At 35.4% G+C, this 16,172-nt stretch overlaps 1 protein-coding gene across 1 annotated transcript in view; it reads right to left on the bottom strand.

Moving 5' to 3' along the window:
- MAN1A2 (mannosidase alpha class 1A member 2) overlaps positions 1-16,172 on the bottom strand; it is a 179,183-nt gene that overhangs the window by 32,607 nt on the left and 130,404 nt on the right. Inside the window, exons 10-12 of the mRNA XM_043575954.1 lie at positions 9,941-10,056; positions 6,520-6,739; positions 762-934 (exon numbers count right to left, since the gene is read on the bottom strand). Coding sequence (XP_043431889.1) covers positions 762-934; positions 6,520-6,739; positions 9,941-10,056 — 509 coding nt within the window. The remainder of the gene's footprint in view (positions 1-761; positions 935-6,519; positions 6,740-9,940; positions 10,057-16,172) is intronic.

Below are 16,172 nucleotides of genomic sequence, written 5' to 3'. Positions count from 1 at the left end.
AAAACCTATCTTGCCCATTCTTACTTGAGCAAGTTACTGACACTACTTATCTCACCTACAATGTCATCTAGGCTGCACATTCATCATAATTAGTGCTATTTATCACAATTAGCATATCTCAGACAATAAATGCTCCCTCACTCCTGGGAATAAGCTATACTTTCATGAGAAGACTAATATTTTTCTTCCTCCCCAGGTACTGACAGCCACCTTGTTCTCTGAAAGGCTAGTCTTTTAGGAATCAACTGCTTGCTTCCTTTACTTACTAACCATTAAAATTTTCTCATTAATAGATAAGTAAATAAAGTCTTTCAACCTAGAAAAATTTTAACAATTCACTGATTCTTCATTTGGTGGTTACTAAGAAATTACCTGGAACACAAGCAAATACAGGGTAATCTACCCAGGTAATTGTAAGTCTGGGCAATTTTACGATTTTTTTTTTCTCCCCCTAGGGTTAAGCATTAATTGTCAAGTACAGAAACTATATAATCATACTGAAACTCACAATGCCTTTTAAATGACACTTTATAGTTATTCAAGAAGAAGGAGTGCACACCCATAGGAAAATAGTTTTATTCAAGAACTAAATCGGATTTTCCTTCTATTGCTTAAGAAACTTAGAAATCGAGTCACAGAGTTTTTCCATCACATAATTGGCAGGAGCACTATGGTTCCCGAACATGAGGCAACACGGATGGCACAATGGGAAAGCTTGATTTAGCGCTCACGCACATAAAATGAAATATTGGCTTATTTACCAGTGCTGCTTCCCAGCCCCACTGCCTGTATCTTGGATCGTGAGTGAATCGCCATAGGTACCAATAGGTTTCAATTACTTCTGGACGGAGGATGTAATACTTTTCAGCCTGCCGGACGGCCACAGCCTCTACCGCACCATCAAACTTGAACGACTCAGGACCCAGCTTTAATGCTGTAACGTGACCAAAGAAACAAATGAGCACAATAAGCTACTTGTGTTTGTTCACTAGAGCTTCTTTCTCCCCCCAAAACATGGGGTATAATGTAAAGTTAGTTCCATTTTGTTTTATTTTTATTCTTGCTGTTTTGCAAAACCAGTGACTTTAAAAGATCTACATTTGGTTTTCTTGTAATAGACTTACAAATATTCCTACTATCCTGACACGAAGTATTTCTCATACATAACGTTCAACAACATACTGCTGAATCTAACTATACTGACAAGTCTAGTAATCCTCTGGAAACAAATGCAAAGCTAGATGTAAGCACATTACATAATCTGTTTTGTTCCAAAATAAAATGAGACAGATAATTGTATTGTACAGAACTATTTTTTTAAAAGTCAAGACAATTTTAAAGTCCTTTTAATATAACACACATATATAGGAAAACACTGTAGAGCTCAGATCTTGAATTAGATTTAGATATAAGTTATATACTCTTCAAGCATACTATAGTATACAAAATGCGATATATTTTAAAACTTAAACCAGTTTTAAAAATAAACTCTTTTATCCTATAGCCTCTGTATATATAGCAAGAAAGAGATTCAAATTGCCAATCACCAAGAATTTTACCTGTGGTGCTCATTTATCAGTTTGAATAAAATAGCGCCATTACACATATACTTCAACGCTACATACTATTCTGTGAATGATATGATTTCCACTCAGGCTAGAATATAGAACTACATGAAAGTCTTTTTAATTAACTCTTTCTAATCACGCCTAGCACCCTAACTTTGGCCAATATAAAGTCATCTTCCATTGGGATGCTGGAGTCACACACAATTACCACTCTCAGCGGTCATTCTTTCCATTTGTTGGTGGCAAACAGTTTCAAGGTCTCTAATCTTTCAAAAAATGCTGGAAATTTTTATATTTTCTCAGAAAAGAAAAGGTAAAATAAGAATGATAACGCTGGTAGACCATAAACAGAATCATGCCATAGGTGCTGTCATGACATGTGTTGCTGTGGCCAAATTTCAGCCTTACAAGGGAGACAACGTAAGCTCTAAATAATCACATACAATTGTGAAAAACAGTCTTTATCACCATCTACCACTCCCAAGAGAAAACACAAAACCAAAAAACATTGTACCAATGGTAGATAATTCTACTGAAAGCAAAACATGTGATCCAGAAAAGTGTATTGCTAAGTCTTAGAGAACTAAAGTAGAACTCAAGCACAGGACTTCAACCTGAAGGTCATGAATTCTATCTCTGGCGGGCTCTGAAAGAAGAAGACATTGTGTTGTGTTGTGTTGTGTTGTGTTGTGTTGTGTTGTGTTGTGTTGTGTTGTGCTGAGAAGCCTCTGTATGCAAAACTCTGTGTGCACATAAAGGTTTGACCAGCTCCTCAATGGGATCTGAGATTAGGATTAACCAACAAATCCTCAGTATTTTTTGTTACAGAACTTCTAGCCAGCTTATTGACAAAGTCAGCATACGATCAAATATGATTTGGCATTTTAATAAATGCTTTTAAAATGACTATAAAAGTCAAACATCCTAATGATGCCAATCTAATACAAGTACAGGAAGTCATTTGATCTGAATTTCTTATGTCTTTCCTTTCTCAAAGACTGGATGCTAAGAACTGATTATATGGAATTTTTAAATGTTAATCTTAAGGCTAACTTTAAATTAGATAACTTCTGTAATGATAATATTGCCTGAATTTGAAGTAGAAATTGGCTGCATGGAACTAATATTTTTAACTTCTCACTAAAAATTATGTCTCACTTATTGGTCATTCATAAATTCACAAATAAAGCACACCAGAGAGAGAACATATCTGTTTTGTGAGGAGCTGGCAAATAAAAATGTACAAGCCCAAATTATACACACATTACATCCATTACTCTGGTCAAATCGCTGGTTTTCATGTTTCTAAGGCATCATTTCTTAGTGCTGTTTTAAGAAACGTAAAATATAATTTCCTAACAATCTATCTTGCATTTAATTTCTATTTTCTACCTTTAATTTCCCACTTAGACTTGATACTTCATTTCCAACAAGTAAAAACTGAGTTGAAACCATAAATAATTTAGTGCTGGGATACAAAAAGAACTCTAAGAGGATGCAAAAATCATCTAATGTAGGCAAAGGAAAGAGATATGCACAAATAAAAAAAATTAAAGTAAAATGTCAAATATGACAAAGGTCAACAGTAAGACACTAAAAAGTACATTTAAAGAAGGCATAGATTAGTCTGCAAGTCATAAGATTCTTCCAGATATGTAGAATCTGTAGAGATCTCAGGAAAAATAAGCATACTCAGGTCAACAAAATAAATACAAGAAAAAATAAAAAAGCGTAAGGAATATTCTGGGACAGGCAATTTGACTACAGTTTAAGTTAATAATAAGGGAAGAACTTAAACTATTTCCCTCCTATTAACTTCCAAAAAAAAAATAGTTGAAGAAACTCTTAAAGTATGTCTAAAACTCATGTCCAATGGATCTCTTTTCCATTGGATACGTTAAACGTATCTAAATATTAAAATTTCCCCCAGATGTGATAGTACGTGGTCTAGGGAAGATCTTACCCAACTTTCATAAGAAGTAAATTAAATAAAAGTCATTTTATTGATGTTCAGTAGTTTTTTTTTTTTTTTTTTTTAAATCTAGAAACCTAGAAAAAGAAAGAATAGTACTATGTTTTGGAAGTCTACCATCTTGTTTGGCACCAATTCTGCATTATACCTCAGAATAAGCTAAAACAATGTTGTCTGAAACTAAGCTAAGTTACTGCTCAGTTTCACGAACAGACTGAGAAATGTTTCCTACAAACCCAGCTAAATTATTAAGCTGCAGGCCATGCTCATCAATAAGGCAGAATATATAAAGATTACCAAACTTTGAATTAACATTAATTCTAATTCCAACAACAAATGAAAGTGAAATTCCAAAGTAATTATTGTGTGAATTTAGCTGAAATAACTGCTAAGAAGTGAACAGGTATTTTTAAACAAGGTGGCCAAAAATACAGCACAGCTATACCAAAACACATAAGATATAATAACCAAGTGGGAAGGAAGCAACACTAGAATCTTGCCTTTTAATTCAAGGATCTAAACTGAGATTAAAGATGAGTAAAAACAGTGAAAGATTTGAAAATACAGGACACAAATCAAAGAGTAATCTTTTTGGGCATACCATGGCAAAGAGGGCCACAGGTTCATTGACTTGCAATGTGAGAATGACAATCAGAACAAGTATGACAGCAACAACAATAGACTGGATGGTTTAAAATTTCATTTATACTCACAACAGCATTCTGAGGAAGACAGAATAGGTATTGTTATCCCATTGTTTTGCAGATGGAGCACCTGAGACTTAGGCAGGTTAAATGACTTGCCTAAGGTTCATAGATAATAAATAGTGGAACATGGGACTTTTGAATCCTAGGCCACATTTTCTTTCTATAATATCACAGTATTTCATATCAGCATCAGCAATGTCATTACAAAATGTGCAAGTCAGGGAATCCTCTCATAACTCTGGTATTCTATGGATTTCTCAAAGGCAAGGGACAGGTCTTATTCACAATTCCACCTGTAAGCATCTAGCATAATGCTTGGCACATAATAGGTGCTCCATGTTTAATGGAGTGAATGATTAATTATACTAACTACAGCATATCATTTTTTTTTTTAATTTTGCATTTTTTTTTAAATTTTTTTTTTCAACATTTATTTATTTTTGGGACAGAGGGAGACAGAGCATGAACGGGGGAGGGGCAGAGAGAGAGGGAGACACAGAATCGGAAACAGGCTCCAGGCTCTGAGCCATCAGCCCAGAGCCCGACGCGGGGCTCGAACTCACGGACCGCGAGATCGTGACCTGGCTGAAGTCGGACGCCCAACCGACTGCGCCACCCAGGCGCCCCAGCATATCATATTTTTAATACGTCTGTATGAAATCCTACTGTTTTATATCTATTAGCGGATTTGTGGCCAAGACCTACATAATAAGTCTTATTATCATGGGTCCTAGTACATACACTGAATAGCCATAGTGGTCCTCAATGTTTTACTAATTTTAGCTGCATTTTAAATATATATTTGATACTCTATATTATTAACATAATATAATTTAGCTTCTATTTATAACTTAGATCACTGACTTTCTACGTACTACATACCAACACTAAACCACCCTAAAATAACTTCTACTTCAATGTCCTTTTGACTTAGCTGTAGTTTGTCAAGAAATGGAATCTCTGCCTTACTTAGTGAGAGAACTGAAGGGTCAATTTCACCATAAATTCAATTCCTCATTATATAAAAGCAACCTGAAGTAACCTGAACTAAAATGAACTAGGATAAATTTTAAGCCAGTCACACCTGTGTCATGGTACCTGGTGGCACAGCAACCCTAAGATGGAAATTCAGTTATTTAATAAAAGCAACAATTCAATTTCTGAAATCACAAATAGAAATTACTAGTGTTTACTTTTTCTGGGAACTCATTGTCCATTATTTCATATAGAAACACATTTTTAAAACCAGAAAAAAATCTTGGAAGGTCTACTTCAGTATTTCTCAGTCCTTTTTCAGGATGTTTAAAAATCTAATTGTTGGGGCGCCTGGGTGGCTCAGTCTGTTAAACGTCGGACTTTGGCTCAGGTCACAATCTCATGGTATGTGAGTTTGAGCCCCTTAGCGGGATCTGTGGTGACAGCTCAGAGCCTGGAGCCTACTTTGGAATCTGTGTCTCCTTCTCTCTCTGCCCTTCTCCTGCTCATGTTCTCTTTTTTTAATAAAAAAATAAATAAAAAACCTAATTGTCTTCTCTCTCTGTGAAATTTTAATGATAAATATACACTGTTTATCTATGACTGTATATAAATGACTGTATCTATGACTGTATACAAAAAAAGAAAAAAAGATTTTTTTTCACCCCCAAGAACCAATTTTTTTCACCACTGAAAACCAACTCATTTTTGAGGTAAGGACACTGAAGCCCCAAAATATTACATATGTGCCTAAAGCAATACAGAGGATCTTTTTAATTAAACGCACAATCAACTCTAAAATTACTGGTAAACTGACTAAGAGACTACTAGATACCTAGATAACAATTATACATTCAAATAACTACTATTATCTTTTGGTCACTCTTATTTTCACAAGAGTATAGACAAGCCAGTAATCTAAATCAGGTTTTGTGTTCTTTTAAGTAACTAGTCCTACAGAAGCTGAAATGAATGGCTAAAATGGATTCTTACTATACTAAATAATGTAATCCCATACATCCCCAAATGTCATTTGTCATCCCCACCTCTTGTCACTAAAACAATTTCTTCAAAATCTTTATTAACAAAGTCAGTAGTAGAATTCAGAATTGAAAAAAATGATTCAGGAATACATTTCCAGAATGAAAAATTCAAGGTCTTAAGAAAATGATTTACTGTGTTAGAATAACCTATTTTAAAGCGAAAACTGCCCATATATTTTCCTTCTAATTTCTGGACATATTTTTAACTTAGAGGTTATTTTAGTCTAAGTAGTTAGTGTTATTAATACTCTTACCAGTTCTGTCATATGACTCATGACATGTACGTGCAATTTCTGCCCCTAGCTCTAAATAATGACCAGCTTTATCCATTCTGGAACCATCTGCTCCTAGTGCAAACATTCCCCCAGCAAAACAGGCCAAATGCCCCATCTTCTTTTCTAAGTGCCCATTTTTCCACTCTCCAATAAAGGTGAGACCTCCTCGGGACTTCTTAATAAGATGTTTCTCTATAGCCTACGAGAAAGAGAAGATAGTTAAAATTTTAGAAGCAAAGTGTTAGTGTTACTACATCCTTCTACTTATCATAAAACCTTGGTAATAGGATATTCTACAAACTGGTAACTTTCCCAAGCCGGAAGAGTTAATTTATAGTAAGTAAGTTTTGGAGAGTAAACAAGTTGCATATAATCTTGAACAAATACCCCATCATTACTACGACAAAGACAAGGTGGAAGAGGGAAGACTGGCCTAAAGACTACCTTTCAACACACCACCTGTATTATAGGTTTTTTTCTTCTTGAGCTAAATGGAATTCATAATAATCAATTGAGATCATGAATAGAAATAAATTAATAGAGTTATATAGCAAGTTTAACCCAAAAGACTCTACCAATTTATTTTCTATTTCATACAATAAAACTGAAGATGAAGAATATCGAAGTTAATCTAAAAATGGGATTTTGACAGTTAAAATGGTTTCTCCTTTTCCATATAACTATATCTCTTGTCAAAGTACTTTAAGAAGGTACTAGTAGATGAGGCATCTTATAAGTTATAAAGCTTACAAAACTAGTTAAAGGTTCAAACTTAACTCCATAGCCCCTTACTTTGCCAACTTAGGCACTTATTTTGGGTGTTGTGCCATGGCTATGAGAGACCAAGTGACAAACACAGTCCATCCTACTGGAATGTCAATTTTACTCACAAGATGTAGGGATGGCAAGAAAAATATTTTGTATTAAACTTGAATGTAACATAAAATAGAGTCCAACAATCACATTTAACTTTAAAAATGGGATTTTTGGGGCACCTAGGTAGTTCAGTCGGTTGGGTGCCTGCCTTGAGCTCAGGTCATGATCTCATGATTCGTGGGTTCAAGCCCCGCGTCGGGCTTTGTGCTCACAGCTCAGAGCCTGGAATCTGCTCCGGATTTTGTGTGTGTGTGTCTCTCTCTGCCCCTCCCTCCCCTGCTCGTTCCCTGTCTGGTCTCTCTCTCAAAAATAAATAAACATTAAAAAAATGAGATTTCTAAGAGCTTTGTTCCTTTGGACTATGTTCTCAGACTTTGCTAAATGGGGCTATAAATTAATTTTCTACCTTTAGTGATACTTCTAGGGAAAAGTATAACTTCATAAATTCAGTTCTCTTTGGTGAAAAGGTAAAAAGTATTACATCTGATTAGAAAATATACTTTCCTGACAATAAAGAGGAATAAAAGAATTAACCCACATGTTTGTAGATTGTTCTCTGACAAGTTCAGTAACAGCTTTGGAAAAATCTATTGTGTATTCTTTATAATGATGAGGTTTGTTTCAGAACTATAAGGAGTATGCCTTATTCATCATGTTATACTTCACAAGGCCTGTTAAGTGTCGCTTACAGTCAATAAATGCTTGATTTACAAGTTTTTGTTGTTCTTTTAACCACAGTACACTGAGGCACAAAAGAAAAGGTTAGTTTTTCCAGTGCAAGGAAAATGTTTTTTATCTTTGTGAGTCTCGTGGCATCTAGCACGTTTTCTACATGTAAGGCACCAATAAATGCCTCCTCAAGAAACATTTATTGACTGCCCACAATGGAAAGAACACTATATGCCAAGTATTAGTTTCACTCCTCTGAGTTAAACAACTACAGGAAATTAGTTCCCTAAAAAGTAAGGATATAAAAAGGATAAGATTTTTGCTTTACTTTAAAAACAAAACAACTGTAACTCTGAATAGTGTTAATATATATGAAATATATACACAATCAACAAAGCCTAAATGTGTCTCTTTGAAAATCACAAACAGCTTTGATCCAAAAAAAAAACAAAAAAGGAGAAAAAACAAAACTCAAGAATATCAGGAATAAGGGGAGAGAAGGATGGGCAAAATGGGTGAAGAAGAGTCAGATATAGGCTTCCAGTCATGGAATGAGTAAGTCACAGGGATAAAAGGAGCGATAAAAGTCAATGGTGAGCATAAAAGGGATAAAAGTCAATGGTGAGCATAGCATTATGTACCGACTTGTCAAATCACTGTTTTATACCTGAAAATTAATGACACATAATGTGTCGACAATACTTCATTAAAAATAAATGAGTAACAAATTAAAAGAAATGTTTATATGTAACTTTAAAAACTGATTAAAATCACTAAAGGGCTATGGGGTTATAGTGGATCAGAAAGCAAATAACTTAAGTGGTTAACACACTTCTCTATCTCACAGTTTTTGCTTGGTAATATCGCATACAAGTGCTTCCAAGACTGAAACCTGTTCCAATTTTAAGCTGTCACAACACTGTGGTAAAAGGTTACATAAATATGAAACAGTCAAGTGGTTAAAAGCACAGGCCCTGGAGCCAGACTGTTCAGTTCCAGGCTCCATCACATACTAGATATGTGACTGTCAGCAATTATTCAACCTCTTTGTGCCGTAAGGTCCTCATGTGTAAAATGATAGTAAAGATTATTTGCTTTCATATACATAAAAGGGGTTACAACAGCACCTGGCATGTGGAAAGTACTAGATAAGTGTTTTGCCCTTAGTATTTATCCATAAGGCTTTCCATGTGTAGGTTCAATGTCATTTGAAAGAAGAAATGTTTATGGAAATGTATACGTGACGTCAGAAGTTTTTTCAGTCTGTGTAGATAATAACTAAATGTAATTAAGTTTCCATACATAAATATGTTACACTAAATTCTTCAACAATTTCTTTAATGAATCATGGGAATCTACTCCCAAAACCAAGAGCACACTGTATACACTGTATGTTAACTTGACAATAAATTATATTTAAAAATTTGTTTAATGTTTATTCATTAATGTTTAATGTTTATTCATTAATTTTTGAGAGACAGAGACAGAGCTTGAGCGGGGGAGGGGGCAGAGGGGGGGTTACACAGAGTCTGAAGCAGGCTCCAGGCTCTGAACTGACAGCACAGAGCCCAAAGCGGGGCTCGAACCCACAGACTGTGAGATCATGACCTGAACCGAAGTCGGATGCTCAACCGACTGAGCCACCCAGGCGCCCCAACAATAAAATTATATTTAGAAGAAGAAAAAAGTAACAAAATGCCCCCAAAAATGAAAACAATGTAAGATTTTTATATTAAAATTCTAAAACTCTATAGGGAGGGCATATAATAAAACGCATGTAAGGTGTTCACTGGTCACTATGAAACATAGCATATATTCAGAATGTTAAGCAGGCAACTGTTGTGACAAGAATTACCTCAATAGCATCATCATACATTTTCCTTGCCTCATGGTCTGTTTTATCTGACATCAACCATGCTTTCAGTAAGTATTCATAAAAACTGTCTCCCAGCCCGCCAACTGACGTATGATCTGTAACGAAAGGAAAAGAGAAGGGTGAAGGTGGAGGAAAGAGAAGACAGAAGGCAATTCAATAATCTTTCTCAATTATAATGACTATTACTGGTCAGTCATTTAAAATTATACTGACAGCCTTACTTCCAGCCTACTTCAAATTCAGTTGAGCAAAAGTATACTCTCATCACTCTCCTCTACGTGGGTACCCAATTTTCCAGAAGTCTCTTCCTGCTGGATGAGGTATTTCACATATTTAGGAGTCTTTTTCTTCAGCCATGTAGTTTGTACATTGTCACACAACCAAGCTTTTCCAGAACTGAAAACAATTATCTTTCATATGATAAGGACTTAAACTATACAAGCTAGAAGATTAAATATGAGATATACCTAAATCTGATGTTAACCAAAAAGAGCCCATTTTTTCCATAGGGTGGTTAATGGTGATTTCTATTCTATAGACAGCAGATTAAAATAAGTCCAAGAATTCCTTGGTAATAATGCCCTGCACTTTTAATCCTATCCAAGGCAACATCATAACTCCCAAGGCAACCGTACTCTTTTATCCCTGACTTTTGACAAGCCCTGCCCTACATTCTTAAGCTTTGTTTAAAAACACATATCCTCCCTGCATGAAAAGAAAAACAGCACACTTTTGCGAGCTGTCAATCATTCATGGAGTACCAGCGCTGGTTTTCTACTTTCTCGGGGAAAGGACAGACCCCTGGGTGGTTTGTGGAACAACTGGTTTTCTGCTTGGGGGAAAATGCATATTAATGTTTTTATCTGTAGCTCATAAATATAAATTTGTGGTGGATTAATGACTTAACAGTAAAACAGAAAACTGTAAGTACACCAGAAAAAAATATAATAAAATGTCTGCCCTTCTTTAGCGAATGATCTTCTTTGGCAAAACAAAGGAGCCACAAAGAAAAAGATTTATAGCGATATATGGTACAAGCTACCATAAATGAATCTGTAAGGCAAGAAATAGAATAGGAACAGATATATGCAACACATAGAACAGAAGTAAGGGTTAATGCCCTGTACAAAGAAGCCTGATAATTAAATAAGGACAATTGCTACCGAGCACACACAAGTAATTTAAAAAAAGTAACACAAATTGATAATTAACGTAAAAAAGGAAGTTCAACTCCATCAGTGACCAGAGAAAAGCAAATTAAAACAATGAGGTTTCATTTTGTTGATTTAATTGGCAAACATTTTTCAAAGTTTTTTTTTTTTTTAAGTTTATTTATTTTGAGAGCAAGTGAGAGCGGCGAAGGGGCAGAGAGAGAGGGAGAGAGAGAATTCCAAGCAGGTTCTGGGCTGACAGCAGGGCTCGATCTCACAAACAGTGAGATCATGACCTGAGCCGAGATCAAGAGTCGGACACTTTACCAACCGAACCACCCAGGCACCCTGGCAAACATGTTAAAAATTGTTAGCGCCCAATGTGGATAAAGTTATGGTTCAAAGTTGCTGGGAATGGAGGGAAGTTTTATAGTAGCTTTCAAAATTTAAGTAGGCTTTCTACTTCTGGAATTATCCTATAACAAATACTTGCACAAACACACAAGTATAGATATAAAAACAAACACTTCATCAGAGCACTATATTCATTAAACATAAGATAACTTCAAAAGTCTAGAGAAGTAGCTACATAAATTATAGTACAAACAAATCATAAACTACAAATATGTAACAGAACATGCAATCATTAAACAGAATCAGATGAATCTGCAATCTGTACCAGATATTGAAGGATATCTATTACATGCTGTTAAGTAAGGGAAGGACAAGTTTCAGAATAATATAGTTTGATACTGCTAAAATTTGTATTTTCAAAGAATATTACTGTACACATAGAAAAGGTATGAGAAGACAACTGTGCAGAGTAATTACATCTCAGAAAGTAGTCCTTCAGTTTTTATTTTGCATACTTATGTATTACTGGACTACATGTAACTTGTGTAATTAAATCATTTTTTTGTTACAGAAAGTAATAAATGGGGGGAAGTCTACCAGTCACTTTCAAGAACATGTCTGCTAATACTGTAGTAATTTGCTTGTACCTTCAGTAGCCTGCATCTCAAATGCTCTTTTCTCACTTTTTTCCCACTAGTCATTAGTGCACATGATGAATTTCACATATGTATACACCCACAAATCCACCACCAAGATGAAAATACAATGCATTTCCAGCATTCCAAAAATCTGCCTCATGTGGCCCTCACAATCAATACCCAACTTCCAAAGATAACCATTTTTCTGACCTCAATCACTAAATGATTTGTCAAGTTCACATAAAACGGCCATATACTCTCAAGAATGATTTGGTAGCTTAATGATTTCCTTTGTTTTCCATCTAAATGTCTAGAAGAAGGACCCCTCTGCCTTGCATAGGCTTCCTCAGTCTCCAGCATTAAGTGTTTGAGTATCAGAGAAGACACTTAGGGGAACAGAAGACAGGTACAACGATCCCTTACTCTAAGCTTCGGACTCCACAAGAAAATCACGATTGAATTTCTAATAGTTTTCAATACTCATCACGCTTACATTTAAGAATTTTATAATGATGGTAAAATATGATGATGGGCTGAGAGGATAAATTATACTTAGATGCTAAATTAATTCTAAAAGATTTAAATATTTTATGGTTACTGGAAATCATTAAAGATAACATATAAAATATTAAAACAATATGAAACTAAGTAGACAGGGAATGTCCCTCATATTTAATGAACATATAGGACAGAGAAAGATTTAGGGATGCCTTTTAGGTACATGATTTGCTAATGAACAAGAATGGAGTCATTTTATATTTGGCAAGCAACTATTTTAAAGCAGCTATATCCAAACAAGTATGACAAGATATCCCCATCAACACTGCTACCTCAATTTTGTGGCTATGTCAAAACATCCTGGACTCACTCAGCAAATGATACCATAACTATCTTACCAGCTGCCCAGTCTTGTCTTAGACTTCAATCAACTGCTTAAAAACATGCCTTACTGTAGTTGTCCTCTTATTTTAACCATGACTTTCTCATATAGCTTTTAGGTTTCATCCCCCAGATTTTCTAGTTGCCTTCCTTTCGTCTCCTATCTTTTTCTCTCACCATTTTTTAGTATATGTGCTGCCGAAGCGAGCACGTCTCTCACCATTTTTATTCTTCCCATCCCCTCAGTCATGTCACTTACACTGAGTCACTCCTGCATTTCATCACCCTAGAGACCTTCCTCCTAAGCTATCACCTTCAGACTTCTCTTTTCCTGCTTTCCTAAGTTAAACCCATTATTTCCTCAATACTTTGTCTTAGTTCACGCCTGTTGTACTGAATCATATTCTTCTATGATTTCCCAAGAAAGACTATGTGGATTGTAGCTTTATTATGAGCTTCTTAATTTTATTTTATAAAGATATCAAATTCAAGGTTGGAAATCATTTTCCCTCAGAGGTTCTCAAAGGTACTGTTCCAGTGTCCTGTAACACAAGTATCATGAGTGAGAAACACTGGCGATGCTGTTTTATAGGCTCAAGGTGTTCTCTCTCAATGCCCCCTTCCTCACACTCAACTCATTTTTCCAAGCTTTACATCTTCATTTTGATACTGGTTAATTTTTTTCCTACATTCATTGTGCTAAAGATTAGTATCTTTCAGCTCTGAGAAAATTCTCTTCTATTGTTTATTTTCTTCAGTTTTGTTTCTCTCTTCTGAAACTCTCATTAGTTGGAAATTGGACCCCTTGGATTGATTTTATATTACCCTTCTCTCTCAAATCAGTCTCTTTGTTTCTATATTCTGGGATTTTTAAAAAAAATCAATTTTTTCTTTTAGTCCTTTCACTGAGGTTTTTAATGTAAGCAATTATACCTTTTACTTCCTTTCTGTCCTCTAATTCTTTCTTTTTCAATGTACCCTGTTCTTATTTTATGAACACATCATCTTCTTAGAATTCTCCAAAATAAACAGATATGTTTATTTATAGAATTACTTCAGTTTCCTCTAGGATCCCTGTTTGACTTTAATAATTTTTTTTTCTGCGAAATTTAACATGTGCACAGAAAAGCATATAAAACATAAATGTTATGCTCATTATAGAGAACATCTGTATAATTTCTACTCAGAAGAATGTCAGTACTCCAAAAGCCTTTCACATATCCTTTCTCAATTACAATTCCCACATCCTCAAAGGTGAACCACTATCTTGACTTTTGGGGTAGTCACTTATTTTACATGGCTATCATCTACTACCCTCTCTCATCTGCTACTATTTAGTTTTGTCTACTGGTATGTTTAACAAAGGTATCATATATTCTCTTGCATCAGTCTTCCAGATCTCAATGCTTAAGACTCAACCATGTGGCTATATATATACACTGCTGTTTGATATCCCACTGCACCAATCAACCATAATTTATTTATCTGTACTTAAGAATGAAGTTCTCAGTAGCTAGTGTGGGCTTTTCTCTACCAAACAGTAGGTACTCTCTCACTGAGCAGACTTATTGGTCACAAGGTCTCTCTCTTGAGTGGGAATTCTGACTGGATGCTTTCTGTGTAGGCTAAGTTGAGGAAAGGTGGGCTATGTGCGAGGCTTTGCTTTAGAGTCGGGAAAATGGTACTCGTTGTGAAATTGGATCTGCTCGAATTTCAGAATAAAGGGAGGCTTTATTCTGGGTTATTAACATCCATATGGAAAATTTTCACCTTTCTTCTCAATGAAATCATTAAATTTCTTAAAAATAAGTGCTCAAGGCATCTGGGTGGCTCAGTCAGTTGGGCGTCCAACTTTGGCTCAGGTCATGATCTCATGGTCTGTGAGTTTGAGCCCTGTGTCGGGCTATGTGCTGACAGCTCAGAGCCTGGAGCCTGCTTCAGATTCTGTGTCTCCTCTCTGCCCCTCCCCCACTCCTGTTCTCTCTCTTTCTCTCTCGAAAATAAATAAGCATTAAAAAATTAAAAATAAAATAAGAAGTGCTATGTAGTTATGCCTACTAGTAAATGTCAGAATGAGCTGGTGCATAAGAATTTTAAGTGGAGCCCATGTTCCCTTTAACGATCTTATACCTAGATTTTAGCTCTACTTTTTACTCATTATTCAATTACATGTACTTACAGTTTATGAACTCTGAACCTCTCTGGAACTAGATCAGTTACGGTTTTTGTAGTGTTCTTGTAGTATATTCTAGGTGTGCCTTTCTTGCTTCTACTCACACAGTCCCAGCCAGAATGCATTATGCTAATTTGTTGAAATACCTTGTCCATTATGATCTCCCGTTTATCACCAAATTTCTCTACCATCTTGGGTTGTTTTCTACATTTTTCTATACTTTCATTTCATTGTGGTCTCAATGAGGACGGCTGGCCACAGTGGTGAAGTTATAGTTCAATCTTCCACCATGGGGCAGAAGTCCTAACAAAGCTTTCTCAAGTTGAATTGTTTCTGCATAATTTGTTAATGCTGTATATGTTGGATTTCTCATTCCCCTGTCTCCTAATCTGCTCCCACTGTTGTCCTATCATGAATAAAAATCAAAGCAGGTGGGAACTTAGAGAATCTTTGTTTACTCCAGTATTTCTAGACTATGTGCAACTTGTAAGCTTGCAACCACGTAATTCAAGATGATTTTAGGTGGTTTATGGAATAATTTTTTTAAAACCTGTCATAGTTTTATAATGACTATTATCAAGATGATCTTTTAACTTCATGCAAAATCCTGCCCCTTCCCTGAAACACACATCAACAACAAAGGTTGAAATAATATTAAAAGGCATTTCCACACTTGAAAACAAAATACAAACTGTAATACATAAGAAATACAAAGAAACTCATTGTGTTAAAAGCAGAAGTTTCTATTTCTTGAAAGTGAAGTAAATAAAGACATCTAGAAGTTTCCCTCCTCCAACATAATGGGGTTCAAAGCACTCACTCATGGTGGGGACTCCTAGACTAGCAGAAGGAAGCGGAAACAGCTGTTATGATTGAGACTGGGATAAATTGCTATATATTGGGGAAAATAGATGTATAATACCCTTGGGAGAGCTGAGATTCCAGCATGAAAAAGAGTAAGTTCTAGACCGATGAGCCAGTGGAGGCATTAATAAAACTTCCAGGAATGGAGAAGT

Source organism: Prionailurus bengalensis, chromosome C1 (assembly GCF_016509475.1).
Source record: "Prionailurus bengalensis isolate Pbe53 chromosome C1, Fcat_Pben_1.1_paternal_pri, whole genome shotgun sequence".
In the NCBI taxonomy this organism is placed as follows: Eukaryota; Metazoa; Chordata; class Mammalia; order Carnivora; family Felidae; genus Prionailurus; species Prionailurus bengalensis.
This window is presented reverse-complemented; position numbering and strand designations above follow the sequence as displayed.